General features: G+C 42.0%; 1 protein-coding gene across 1 annotated transcript in view; it reads left to right on the plus strand.

The window, feature by feature from the left end:
* Nucleotides 1–12,347, plus strand: part of LOC118832099 — a 171,918-nt gene that overhangs the window by 158,087 nt on the left and 1,484 nt on the right. The window contains exons 69-70 of the mRNA XM_036739540.1: nt 3,538–3,727; nt 7,762–7,871. Of these exons, the coding sequence (XP_036595435.1) occupies nt 3,538–3,727; nt 7,762–7,871 (300 nt within the window). The remainder of the gene's footprint in view (nt 1–3,537; nt 3,728–7,761; nt 7,872–12,347) is intronic.

Genomic DNA, 12,347 nt, shown 5'->3' on the forward strand with positions numbered 1-12,347 from the left:
CATCACTATGCATCAACTCTGTGTTCTACCAGCTTCATGACCAGGCCACCTTGACCTGCAAATGATATGTGATCAGTCTTGATCTCCTCCCTGCTAATTATGAGCAGAAGAAAGATTCAAGGAGGCAATGGGGCCACCTTCACTCTGTTATGAGCCCAAAGAGACATAGGAGCCAAGGTGTGCCAAGCATGCATGAGAATTAAACAGTTTGATGTAGTGGATAGGACAACAACCTTAGAATCAGTAAGACCTATGCTCAGATCCCTCCTTAGACCCTGGCTATGTGCCCACAGGCAAGTCATTCAACTGTTTAGTGCCTCAGTTTCCTTGTTGGTAAAATGAAAGAGTTGAAATCTTAAGGTCCCTTCCAGTTCTACTCTATGATCCTATTACCCTAGGGCAGAGACTCTCCATCTATGTACTCTCACCAAGCCACAGCCTCCAGTTCCAGCGAGGTGTTGGGGCACAGGGAGTAGAGGCTGGGGTATGGTTTCTGGCCATACTGTGATGCTGGCACAGTGGAGAGAAGAGGGGCCAGGCTGTTGAGTGAAGTGTGAGACACTACTCATTACTCCAAAGTCCTTTGTAAAGACTCGCCAATCCTTTCAAAGAAGCCAGTCCTACTGGACTGAGTGACCTATGTCAAAGTGGATTCTGTTTATATTTTTGGATGATGGCTTTGAATACACCCCTTCCCCCTCTGGCATGTTTCCTCCCTTAGAACCTGTTAATTTGCCTCTGATCACACCTATTGGGCCCCATTCCCAGATAGGGCAAAGATCCAACATAATCCAAAACAGCAGATAATCCAAAAGTAATTTATAGAGTATTTGACTTTGGGATGTTGCCAATTTGCCTTCATAACAAGTATTTATTGTCTACTCTTTGGCTGAGGCCAACATTAAAATGAGTTTACATTCTTTGGCACACATCAACTGTTATGGGTGGGAGGGGGAAGGGAAAAGAGAGGAGAACAGTCCAAGGCTATGTTGGGCAGTAAGGGTGGAAACCAATTGGGAGAGAAAAAAATTACTACGATTAATCAGGTATGGATAACTGAGAATGGACTGGATCATAGTACAGTGAAAAAAAAAATCAGTACTAGAGACTAAGGACCTAGATCCTAATTCTGTCCCTGCCACCCACTGCCTGTGTGACCTCCCTGGGCCTCACTTCCCAATGGCCTCTGGGGTATCTTCTAGCTCTAAATCCATAATTAATCAATTAACAAGCATTTATTAAGTGCTCCCTATGTTCTAAGCACTATACTGAGCCCTGGAGATTTTTGTTATTGTTTAGTTGTTTGATTCTATTTGATTCTTTGTGATCTTCTTCAGGGTTTTCTTGACAAAGATACTGGAGTGGTTTGCCATTTCTTTCTCCTGCTCATTTTACAGATGGGGAAACTGAGGCAAACAGGGTTAAGTGATTTGCCCAGGGTCACACAGCTAGTGTCTGAAGCTGAATTTGAACCTCAGGTCCTACTGACTCCAGCGCTGCTCTATCCACTGAGCCACCTAGCAGCATCTATCTGCCCTACCCTGGGAAATTGAAAAAAAAAATTCCTGCCTTCAAGAGTGAACATGTTTATAAATAGGTACATGCAAAATAGAGAGTAGATGGGCATTAACCTTGGCAGCTGAGGGCACTAGAAAAGACCTCCTACAGAATGATAGCTCCTCCCATCCTAATCTTTTTAAAGGACACCCACCCTCACTACCTAGAGCTTAGGGCTCTGTGACTTGGAGGTGTAAACCTAAAGGAATGTGGCAGATGTAGGAGGGATATTCTGGGCCCAAGCATCATTCTTTGCCTTTGACTTATTAGAAAGCATTCATCAGATGCTGGGATCACTTAGCAGAAAACCTATTGTGGGAAAGCTAAGGCAAGAGTTGCCAGGGTGTGGGTAGACAAAAGATGCTTTGTGGATGACTATTCATTATACATCTGTAACCACTAATGCAGAACCATAATTATGAATTCTTTCACCTGGGGAGCAGAAGTCTGGGGGTGGGGCAAGCTGAAGCACAGCAGTCAAAATTGGCCGGGGGGCATAGTTGAGGACTGTTCATTGTGGGGACAATAGTTGCTGTGGGGAAGAAATATACTCCCTCTATGTCGGCGCCTTGGAACAAAGCCATGTTTGTCCTACACTAGTTACAGCTCTGACCTAATATTTAATAATGAGCCTTAACTAGAGGCCGGATGATATTTGTTGTTCAGAGGTAATCATACACTTACAGAGATTTGCAAAGGTGTGATTACACCTCTGATTCTCTACTGTGTATTGATCCTTGAACATTAACCAGGCTAAAGTTCAACTGTTCTTGAACATTTCCTGTAACGTATCCATACAAATCTCTTCGGACCTCGTCCCAAAAGGCTGCCGATGCTGAAAGCATAATTACCGACATCACTGCAGAACCCCAAACAATACCAGCAGCCCATATCTCTAGAGATATATCTGTGCTGTTCCCTGGATAGCAGCTGTGGCTGCTGTTTTTTTATTTTATTTTATTTTTAATTAACAAGTATTTATAGTATTTCCTTTCCCTTCCAAGTTCTCCATCCCAAATAAAAAAAAGAAAAAGAAAACCTCATAACAAATATGCGTAGTCAAGCAAAACAAATTCCCTCATGCCACATGCCAAAATGTATTTTCTTTCTGTATCTTGAATTGATCAACTCTCCATCAGGAGAGAAAGTATTATGTTTCATTAGAAGTCTTCTGGAATTGTGGTTGGTCACTGCAACTGATCAAATATCTTAAGTCTTTAAAAACTTTAAAAAAATCTTTAAGATTTAAAGATTTTAAAAAATCTTTAAGATTTAAAAAATCTTTAAGATTTAAAGATTTTAAAAAATCTTTAAGACTTTAAAAAAAGTTGTCTTCAAAATGTCCTTATTATGTAAGTTTTTCACCCGGCTTTGTTCACTTCGCTCCGCATCTGTTCGTACAGGTTTTCTCAGGTTTCTTTGATCGTTTTGCCTCGGAGCTGGAAGAGAGCTTAGCAGTCGCTTAGTTCAGTGGTATCAAACACTTAGTTCAGTGCGTATTGACTCAGAACACCACAAAACAACATTATCTGCTTTGTATTGCATTTTTATTTTGTTAAATATTATTTTGATCATTTCTTCCAATACATTAATAAACTATAATTTGTTCTGCTATTCCCCAAGTGATGCCCCCTCTTAGTTTCTAGCTGCTTGCCACTCCAAAAAGAGCTACTCTAAGTATTTTTATACCTCTGGGTATTTTCCCTCGTTCCTGAACTCTTTGAGGTACAATAGTGGTAGCGCTGAGTCAGAAAGTATGCACAGTTTAGTGACTTTTTGAAAATCTTTCCAAATTGCTTCCCAGAAGGGCTGAACCAATTCACAGTTCCACCAAGAATGCATTAATGTGTGTGGCTGCTATTCAAAGGCTGTTAGTAGGGTTATTATTCTGCCTTCCTTGGATGAAGGCTCCCCCCTCCGTTTCATCCTTCATTTGACACTCAAATTCTATTCTTTTCTATTCTTTTGTCCTAATCACAGATCTACAAGATATATGATTCTTCCTTGATGAGAGAGAATTGTCAGGGCTTGGATCCGCTGCCTGCCAAGGTCAGGGCCAATGGGAGGAAAGAAGTTCACAAAATAGAATTATCCAATGAGAATGGTGCTACGGTCTCCTGCGACGTTCATTCCAATCTCTGTAGTGTGACACTGGATGGCTGGAATCATGGTAAGTCTTCACTTAAGCATCATTGGGGCCAACATTTCTTTGTCTCTAGCCTAGTGTTTTTAATTCTTTATTACTATTAATGGGATTTTGGATTTCTTAAATCGGGCCCGAGTTCCAGGGACATGACAAAGATCTAGTTCTTGCCTTCCACGATTTTGTGACAAACACAGACTGTGGACATCATTAGTATTATCACAAAATCATAATCGTCTATTGTACTGGAACTTACAAGGAAAAGAATGCCACAAATAAAGGGATCCAAAATTTGTGGGTTTATAATCTAAGGCATAATCTATAATTATAATCTAAACTGGGCAGCTAGGGGGCACAGTAGATAGAGAATTAGGCCTTAAGTCAGGAAGATTCAGCTTTCTGAGTTCAAATCTGGCCTCAGACGCTTACTAGCTACATGACCCTGGGCAAGCCCCTTAACCCTGTTTGCCCTCAGTTTCCTTGGCTATAAAATGAGCTGAAGAAGAAAATGGCAAACTAATCCACTATCTTTGCTATGAAAACCCCAAATGGAGTCTCAAAGAGTCAGACACAACTGAACAACAACAAATCTAAGACAGACAAAATAAGGGAAATATTGATGATTGAACAGAATCATGCATTCTCAGAGTTGGAAGAGACTTTAGAAGTCACTTAGTTCAGCAGTATCAAATACAGTGTATATTGACTTAGAAAACCAGAAAATAACATTATCTATGTTGTATTGTATTTTGTTAAATATTTCCCGATTCCACTTTAACCTGGCTCCGTGGCCACACTTGGGAGTTCTGGGAGCTGCAGGCTATGCATTTGACACCTCTGATTTCTAGTTTAACCTTTCTGCCAATGCAGTCATGTCCACAAAACCCCCAGCAGATAGGTAGTAGTGTAGGTCCAATGATGAGGAGCTCACTACAAGCATTTAGTAATAATTTACTACGTGTTAGGCTGTTGTTGTTGTCTGTCCTTCATCCTCGAAGTGGACCACAACATCAGGAAGGTGATGGCATGACTTGCTAGTGATTTGGATTTAAGAGAGGTAGGGCCGTACAAAGTCATCAGCCTCACTTTCTCCTCCAGAGCCATCTGGGTCCAGTGGTGAGATATAGATCAGGATGACTGGAGAGACCCCCCCAGTGCAGTGGCCTTTTTAAGCTAAGGTCTTTCCCAGGTCTCAGTTTGTCTGAGGCAATGCCCATTTAGTGAGTAAGGCTGGGTAGGAAATGAGGCAGAATATTTGGCCTCTTCTACCTAGTTAAAAAATATAATCTGGGAGGGGAACATGTGCTAGGCACCGGCATACAAAGACAAAACAAAGTCCTCAGGGCCCTTACATTTCATGGGGGAAATGACAGGTATGATATAATATAAATAAATACAAAATATATACAAAGGCATTAGGAATATCATTTCATCAGCTGTAAGGAGAATAAATTGGAGAAGGGAGATCAATTAGGAATCTATTGGAATAATATGGGCAAGAGGTGACCAAGGCCTGAGCTGTGGTAATGGCAGTGTTTATAAAAAGCAAAGAAGGGGTCACCATCCTATCACACTTTTGAACACTGTCCTTAACTACAGTATTTATGTGAGTCTGGCCAAGTCATTTACAACTCAAGGGCCTCAGTTTCTCATTTGAACAATGAGGGGCCTAGATGAGATGATTCATAAGGCATCTTCCTGCTCTGGTCTATGATCTCATGATCCTATGGTTAGATTTTATTGTTCCCTCTTGGCAACTTCACCCACTGAGTCCTGGTTCTGCCTTGGGCAGCTGTACAGAATGAACCTGATCCTCCTCCATGACAGCCCTTCAGATACGTGAGGACAGTGATCATGTCCCAAGCTGTCTCTTCTTTAAATCAAATACTCCCAGACATGAATTAAGCCACTAAAAGAAAGTGAGTCAAGCATTTCTATCATATGAGCGCATCAGGAGAAATTGCATCTGGGGTGAAGGGCGGATGCATTTAAGTTAACTTAAGAATAGATATACGCTCAGGTCTGGCCAGATGAAGATGTATTTTTCCCCAGACTCCTTTCATTTTTTAAGGATTTCTCTGTAACTTCAGGTTCTACAATCTGAGTCTTCAACAAGTTCAGGGGTACGGCTCATGGCCCAAAGGGGCCCCGTAGAAATTCACATTCTGGCTGGAGAAGACAAGATACATGTATATCAAGAGAGTTTAGGGGGAAGGTCCTAGCAGTTGGAAGGGTCAGGAAAAGCCTTATATAGAATGTGGCACTTGCACTGAACCTTGAAGGAAAACAGAGATGCGAAAGAAGAAGAGAATTTCAGAAATGGGGGCAAGAGGATGGTCTGTGCAAAGACACAGGATGAGGAGGCTGAATTTTGTACGAGGAAGAATAAAAAGGCCAGTATGGAGGGAGTGTGGTCTTCTTGGTGGGAAGTAAGCATGCTAAAATGGAAAGGCAGATTCTCCTGAAGGATTCATTCAAGCAACAAGCATTTATTAAGCACTTATTACTACATGCCAGGCTGTGCTAAGTGCTTGGGGACAAAGAGAAAGCAAAATTAGTCCTGGGCCTTAAGGAGCTTACATTCTAGCAGGACTAGAAAATGTCTACATATAGGCAGGTATATACGGGATACAGACAGAGTAGATGGAAGAAAAGCTGAGAAAAGGTTTTGGTGCTGGCAGAGGGGAGGGGGCCAAGACAGATGACCCATAGAGGTTAGCACCCAGAGAGGTCAGAGCCGAGTCTTTTTTAAATTTTAATTGTTTTTATATATTTAATTTATTTATTTTCAGTTTTCAACATTCATTTCCATACGTTTTAAATTTTCTCCCCCTCCCTCCCCAAGAGGGCATGCAATCTGATATGTGCGGAGCTGAGACTTGAAGGAAGCTGGCAATTCTTTCTGTGAGGTGTAGGTGAGAAGGCATTCCAGCTATGGGATGCAGCCAGTGCAAAGGCCCAGAGGTGGGAGATATTTCCTCAAGAAGTGTCTATAGGAGGGTGTGGATGTTAGTGTGTCACCCAAGTATTAGCACAACTCCAAGTGTGTTCCAGTAGGTCTGCTCAGACCCCCTTTCAACATTCAGGTCCCTGCCCTAGCAGCCCACCAAATACACCCCACGTCCTCAATTATCATATGGTCCAGACTCGAGTTAATTTGATTTCATGACTACATAGTAGAATGTGAAGAACATTGCATTTGGATTTAAAAAAACAAACAAACCTGGGTTTGATACTGGACGAATCACTCAACCTTTCCAAACTGAGGTAAAGTATTCTATGAATGTCAACACCTCATCCCCCACCTCCACCTTACTGAAAGCCATGGATCTGTCACTGCCCAGAGCTCAGGAAGCCCTCCAGCCACGGGATCATAGACTTAGAGCTAGAAGGGCATGTAGAGGCCCCCTACTCTAACTCCATCATTTTACAAACAGAGAAACTCAGGTTGAAGTGGCATAGAGGAGAGAGTGCTAGACGTTAGAGTCGGGAAAACCGGAGCTCAAATCCTCCTTCAGTCGCTTTAGTAACCGTGGGATCCTGGGCAAGTACTTTAATGCCTCCTCGTCTGTAAAATGGGGTTAACAACACCTACCTTGCAGAGTTTGTTGTGAGGAATAAATAGGAGACTGTGTAAAGCGCTTCATAAACTTGCAGGTGCTGCATGAGTCCTTCAGTCCTATTTGACTCTTTGTGACCCCATTTGGGTCTTGGCAAAGATACTAGAGTGGTCTGCCATTTTTTTCTCCAGGGTATTGAAGCAAACAGAGGTTAAGCGACTAGCCCAGGGACACACAGCTAGTAAGAGTCTGAGGCTGGATCTGAACTTGGGTCTTCCTGACTCCAGACCCGGAGCTGATATCATTGCTCAGGGTCACACAGCTAGTGAGTATCTGAGGCAGAATCTGACTCAGGTTCAAGACTCCCTAGCTTTTTTGCCATTCCATTTCAGCACTGATTTCTCTACTGTGGGTCCAAAGATCCGAAAGTTCTTCCTGCCCCCTCCTCCCACGTCAGCTCCTCTTCCTCACCCAGCCTTGCCCTCTGGCCTCTTTCCACAGGTATGTCGGCAGGCATATTCGGCACCAATGACAATGAGGCGGGTAATGATCTGTTGCTGCCAAATGGATCCCTGGCAGGCAACCTGGATGAATTCACCAAGGCATGGCAGGTTGGTCTCACCCTCCCCACTGAGGGTGTGCAGGGAGCAAGTCCTCCAGGAGAGTTTTCCAATTCACGTAAAAGGTGTCTGCAGGTCCCTATTAGATAAGGTTTGTCCTCTGATAATACAGGGCAAATCTTTAATAGGGCAGCCAGGTGGTGCAGTGGATAGAATGCCAGGCCTATAGTCAAAGAAGACTCATTTTCCTGAGTTCAAATTGGGCTTTAGACACTTACTAGCTGTGTGACCCTAAGGCAAGTCACCTAATTTGGCCTTAGTTCCTCATCTTAAAATGAGCTGGAGAAGGTAATGGCAAACCAATGCAGTATCTTTGCCAAGAAAACCCCAAATGGGGTCACAAATTGTCAGACGTGATCTGAGAACAACACCATAGTCTTTAAATGCTGCTTGGTTCTTTATAATGATGCAGGAAGGAAACAAGCATGTATTAAGCCCCTACTATGTGCCAGGCACTGTGCTCAATGCTTTATATTATCTTATTTGATCTAATAGCACAATTCTTCAAGGTGGGTGCTATTATCCTCATTTTACAATTCAGGAAACTGAGGCAGAGATCAAGTGACTTGCCCAGGGTGACACTGTATCTGAGGCTGGATTTGAACTCAGGTCTTACTGACTCTGGGCCCAGTGCACCTGTTATACCACCCAGCTGCCTCTGTGCTAGGCCTTTAGGGCTACCTCCCAGAAAGACCCACTATCAGAGGCAGAGATATATAGTGAAAAGGGTGTTCAGTCTGGTGTTAGAGGACCTGGGTTCAGAGCCTAGCTCTGCCTCTTATTATCCATATAACAAAATGAGGGGGCTAAAACTAGATAGTCTCTATGGTCCTTTCCAGCTCTTCACTTAAGGTCCAATGCCTCAGTTTCTCCCTCTGTAAAAGAAGGGGGGGGTTGGACTACTTGGTCTTTAATGCCATTCAGTTCTAAATCAATGTTTCTACTGGAAATGGAGAAAGTGGGGCAGGGTGATATTAGGAGTAAGAAAAATGTGGATTCTGTCTGAAGGGAAATAAATCTCTCTCCCCCTCTCCCCCTTCTTCCTCCCCTTCTCTCTACTCTGGGAGCCTTTGCTACTCCTTCAAAAGCCATGGAAAACTCTCAGTCACAAGGTGCTTTACAAGAAACCAAGAACAGCAGGTGTTAAACAGCAACAACCCACCAGAATCTGAGGGCTTTATAAATGTTTTTAATGTTTTAATTTAATGTTTTATTTATTATTTTAATATATTTATGTTTATTTAACTTATTAAATTTATTAATTTATTTTAAAATTTTATTATTTAAATATTTAATGTTTTAATTTAAATGTTTTAATGCACAAAGCCTCACCTCTATATAGGTATTGGGGTGGAGTGGGGAGGGGGGAATGAATCCTTTTTTTCTATTTAGTAAATTATACAAATAAACAGGAGTCTGTTACCTACTAAAATCTTATTCCAATACTGCATTGTGGGGTGGAGGTGACTCTGGAGTCTCCATGGCTATGACAGTGGAATGAATCTGTGTTCTGTGAGGTTCCTACAAAGGAAGGGCAGCTTTAAGTACAGGCCTAGCACTAGACCTTGGGTCTGTCATCCAATGACCAGCTCTGCTGAGCTGAGAGACTTATGACCAGAAAGTTGATCACTGCGGTGGTAAATTCTGGGGACCAAAGAAATTCTTGAGAATTGTCTACTGAGATATAGAGTTGTCATCTGAATTTGGAGGAGAAAATACCCAAACTTGTAAAATCATGGATTTTTTTTAGAAGAATAATCCATAGTTGGGGGGGGTGTAGCCAAGATGGTGGCTAGAAAACAGGGACTCACTTAAGCTCTCCCCCAAATCCTTCCAAATGCCTGTAAAAAATGGCTCTGAATAAATTTTAGAGCTACAGAACCCATGAAATAACAGAGGGAAGCAGGTCTTCAGCCCAGGATGGCATGGATGGTTGCTGGGAAGGGTCTATTGCACCGTGCTGGGAGCAGAGTGCAGCAAAGCATGGGCCACGCCAGGACCAACCAGATCTGGAGTCCAGCGGAGCAGGCCTGAGTTCCATGAATCACTGAGCTCTGGCAGTTACCAGACTTTTCAACCCCCAAACACCAAAGATATCAGAGGAGATTAGTGGGGAAAACTGCTGGATCTGAGTGAGAGAAATGCTCATTCCAGCCCCAGACCCAGGGGTGGTGGAGGTGATATGGCAGTAGCAGCAGGAAGCTCCTGCGGCTGCTTCCGGAGCTCCAGCGTCAGCTGCTTCCGGAGGCCCTGGCCCACACAGTGGGAGGAATCAAGCAGAGGATCAAAGCGGAAGTACAGGGAGCACTTTGCTGGCACAGGGGCAGGGTTCTTTTGCTTTGCCCTGCTTGGATTTGGGTCCTGGTCCTGGTTGGCAGTTCTTGCGGGAGGAGAACCGCTGGTGTAGCACAGCTTGCGGTGACAGTGGAGTAGAAGTAGCTCTAAAAACAGCAGTGCAGCCCCTAAAGCTTGGGACAAAGTACTGTCCACTCTAAAAGCAGTCATACCCTGACGAAAAGCTCAAGGGTCAAGTAGTTGGCTGGGAACATGAACAGGCAGCGCAAAAGAACTCAGACTATAGAATCTTTTTTTGGTGACAAAGAAGATCAAAACATACAGCCAGAAGAAGTCAACAAAGAGCCTACATCAAAAGCCTCCAAGAAAAATATGAATTGGTCTCAGGCCATGGAAGTACTCAAAAAGGATTTGGAAAAGCAAGTTAGAGAAGTAGAGGAAAAATTGGGAAGAGAAATGAGAGTGATGCAAGAAAACCATGAAAAACAAGTCAACAACTTATTAAAGGAGACCCCAAAAAATGCTGAGGAAAATAACACCTTAAAAATAGACTAACCCAAATGTCAAAAAAGCTCCAAAAAGCCAATGAGGAGAAGAATGCCTTGAAAGGTAGAATTAGCCAAATGGAAAAGGAAGTCCAAAAGACCATTGAAGAAAATACTACCTTAAAAATTAGATTGGAGCAAGTGGAAGCTAGTGACTTGTTGAGAAATCAAGATATTATAAAACAGAACCAAAAGAATGAAAAAATGGAAGACAATGTGAAATATCTCATTGGAAAAACCACTGACCTGGAAAATAGATCCAGGAGAGGTAATTGAAAAATTATTGGACTACCTTAAAGTCATGATCAAAAAAAGAGCCTAGACATCATCTTTCAAGAAATTATCAAGGAAAACTGCCCTGATATTCTAGAACCAGAGGGTAAAATAGAAATTGAAAGAATCCACTGATCGTCTCCTGAAAAAGATCCCAAAAAGAAAACTCCTAGGAATATTGTCACCAAATTCCAGAGCTCCCAGGTCAAGGAGAAAATATTGCAAGCAGCCAGAAAGAAACAATTTGAGTATTGTGGAAACACAATCAGAATAATACAAGATCTAGCAGCTTCTACATTAAAGAATGGAAGGGCTTGGAATATGATATTCCGGAGGTCAAAGGAGCTAGGATTAAAACCAAGAATCACCTACCCAGCAAAACTGAGTATAATATTCCAAGGCAAAATATGGATTTTCAATAAAACAAAGAGCTTTTAAGCTTTCTTGATGAAAAGAACAGAGCTGAATAGAAAATTTGACTTTCAAATACAAGAATTAAGAGAAGCATGAAAAGATAAACAGGAAAGAGAAATCATAAGGGACTTACTAAAGTTGAACCATTTTGTTTACATTCCTACATGAAAGATGATATTTGTAATTCATGAGACCTTTCTAAGTATTAGGGTAGTTGAAGGGAATATACATATATATAGACAGAGGGCACAGAGTGAGTTGAGTATGAAGGGATGATATCTAAAAACAAAATAAAATTAAGGGGTGAGAGAGGAATATATTAGGAGAAAGAGAAAGGGAGAGATAGAATGGAGTAAATTATCTCACATAAAAGTGGCAAGAAAAAGCAGTTCTATTTGAAGGGAAGAGGGGGCAGGTGAAAGGGAATGAGTGAATCTTGCTCTCATCAGATTTGACTTAAGGAGGGAATAACATACACTCATTTGGGTTTCTTATCCCACAGGAAAATAGGGGGAAGGGGATAAAAGAGGGGGGATAACAGAAGGGAGGGAAGATAGGGGGAGGAGGTAATCAAAAGCAAACACTTTTATAACTCAAAATCTTATGGAAATCAATGTTGAAAACTAAAAATATTAAATAAAAAAATATGAATAAAAGCTAAAAAAAAAAAAGAATAATCCATAGTCCTGAGACGAAACTTTAGGTATATACTTAGACTGGCTTCAGTCTTGGAAGTATAAATCTGCATCTTTCATTTGGATTGGCAGAAAGCAGAGTATGTTGATTTTTTGTTGAGTCCTTTCAGTTGTGTCCAACCTTCATGATCCCATTTGGAGTTTTCTTGGCAAAGATACTGGAGTGATTTGCCATTTCCTTCTCCATCTCATTTTACAGTTGAGGAAACTGAGGCAAACGGGGTTAAGTGACTTGCCTAGGGTAA

This window comes from Trichosurus vulpecula, chromosome 9 (genome assembly GCF_011100635.1).
Source record: "Trichosurus vulpecula isolate mTriVul1 chromosome 9, mTriVul1.pri, whole genome shotgun sequence".
NCBI classification, from domain to species: domain Eukaryota; kingdom Metazoa; phylum Chordata; class Mammalia; order Diprotodontia; family Phalangeridae; genus Trichosurus; species Trichosurus vulpecula.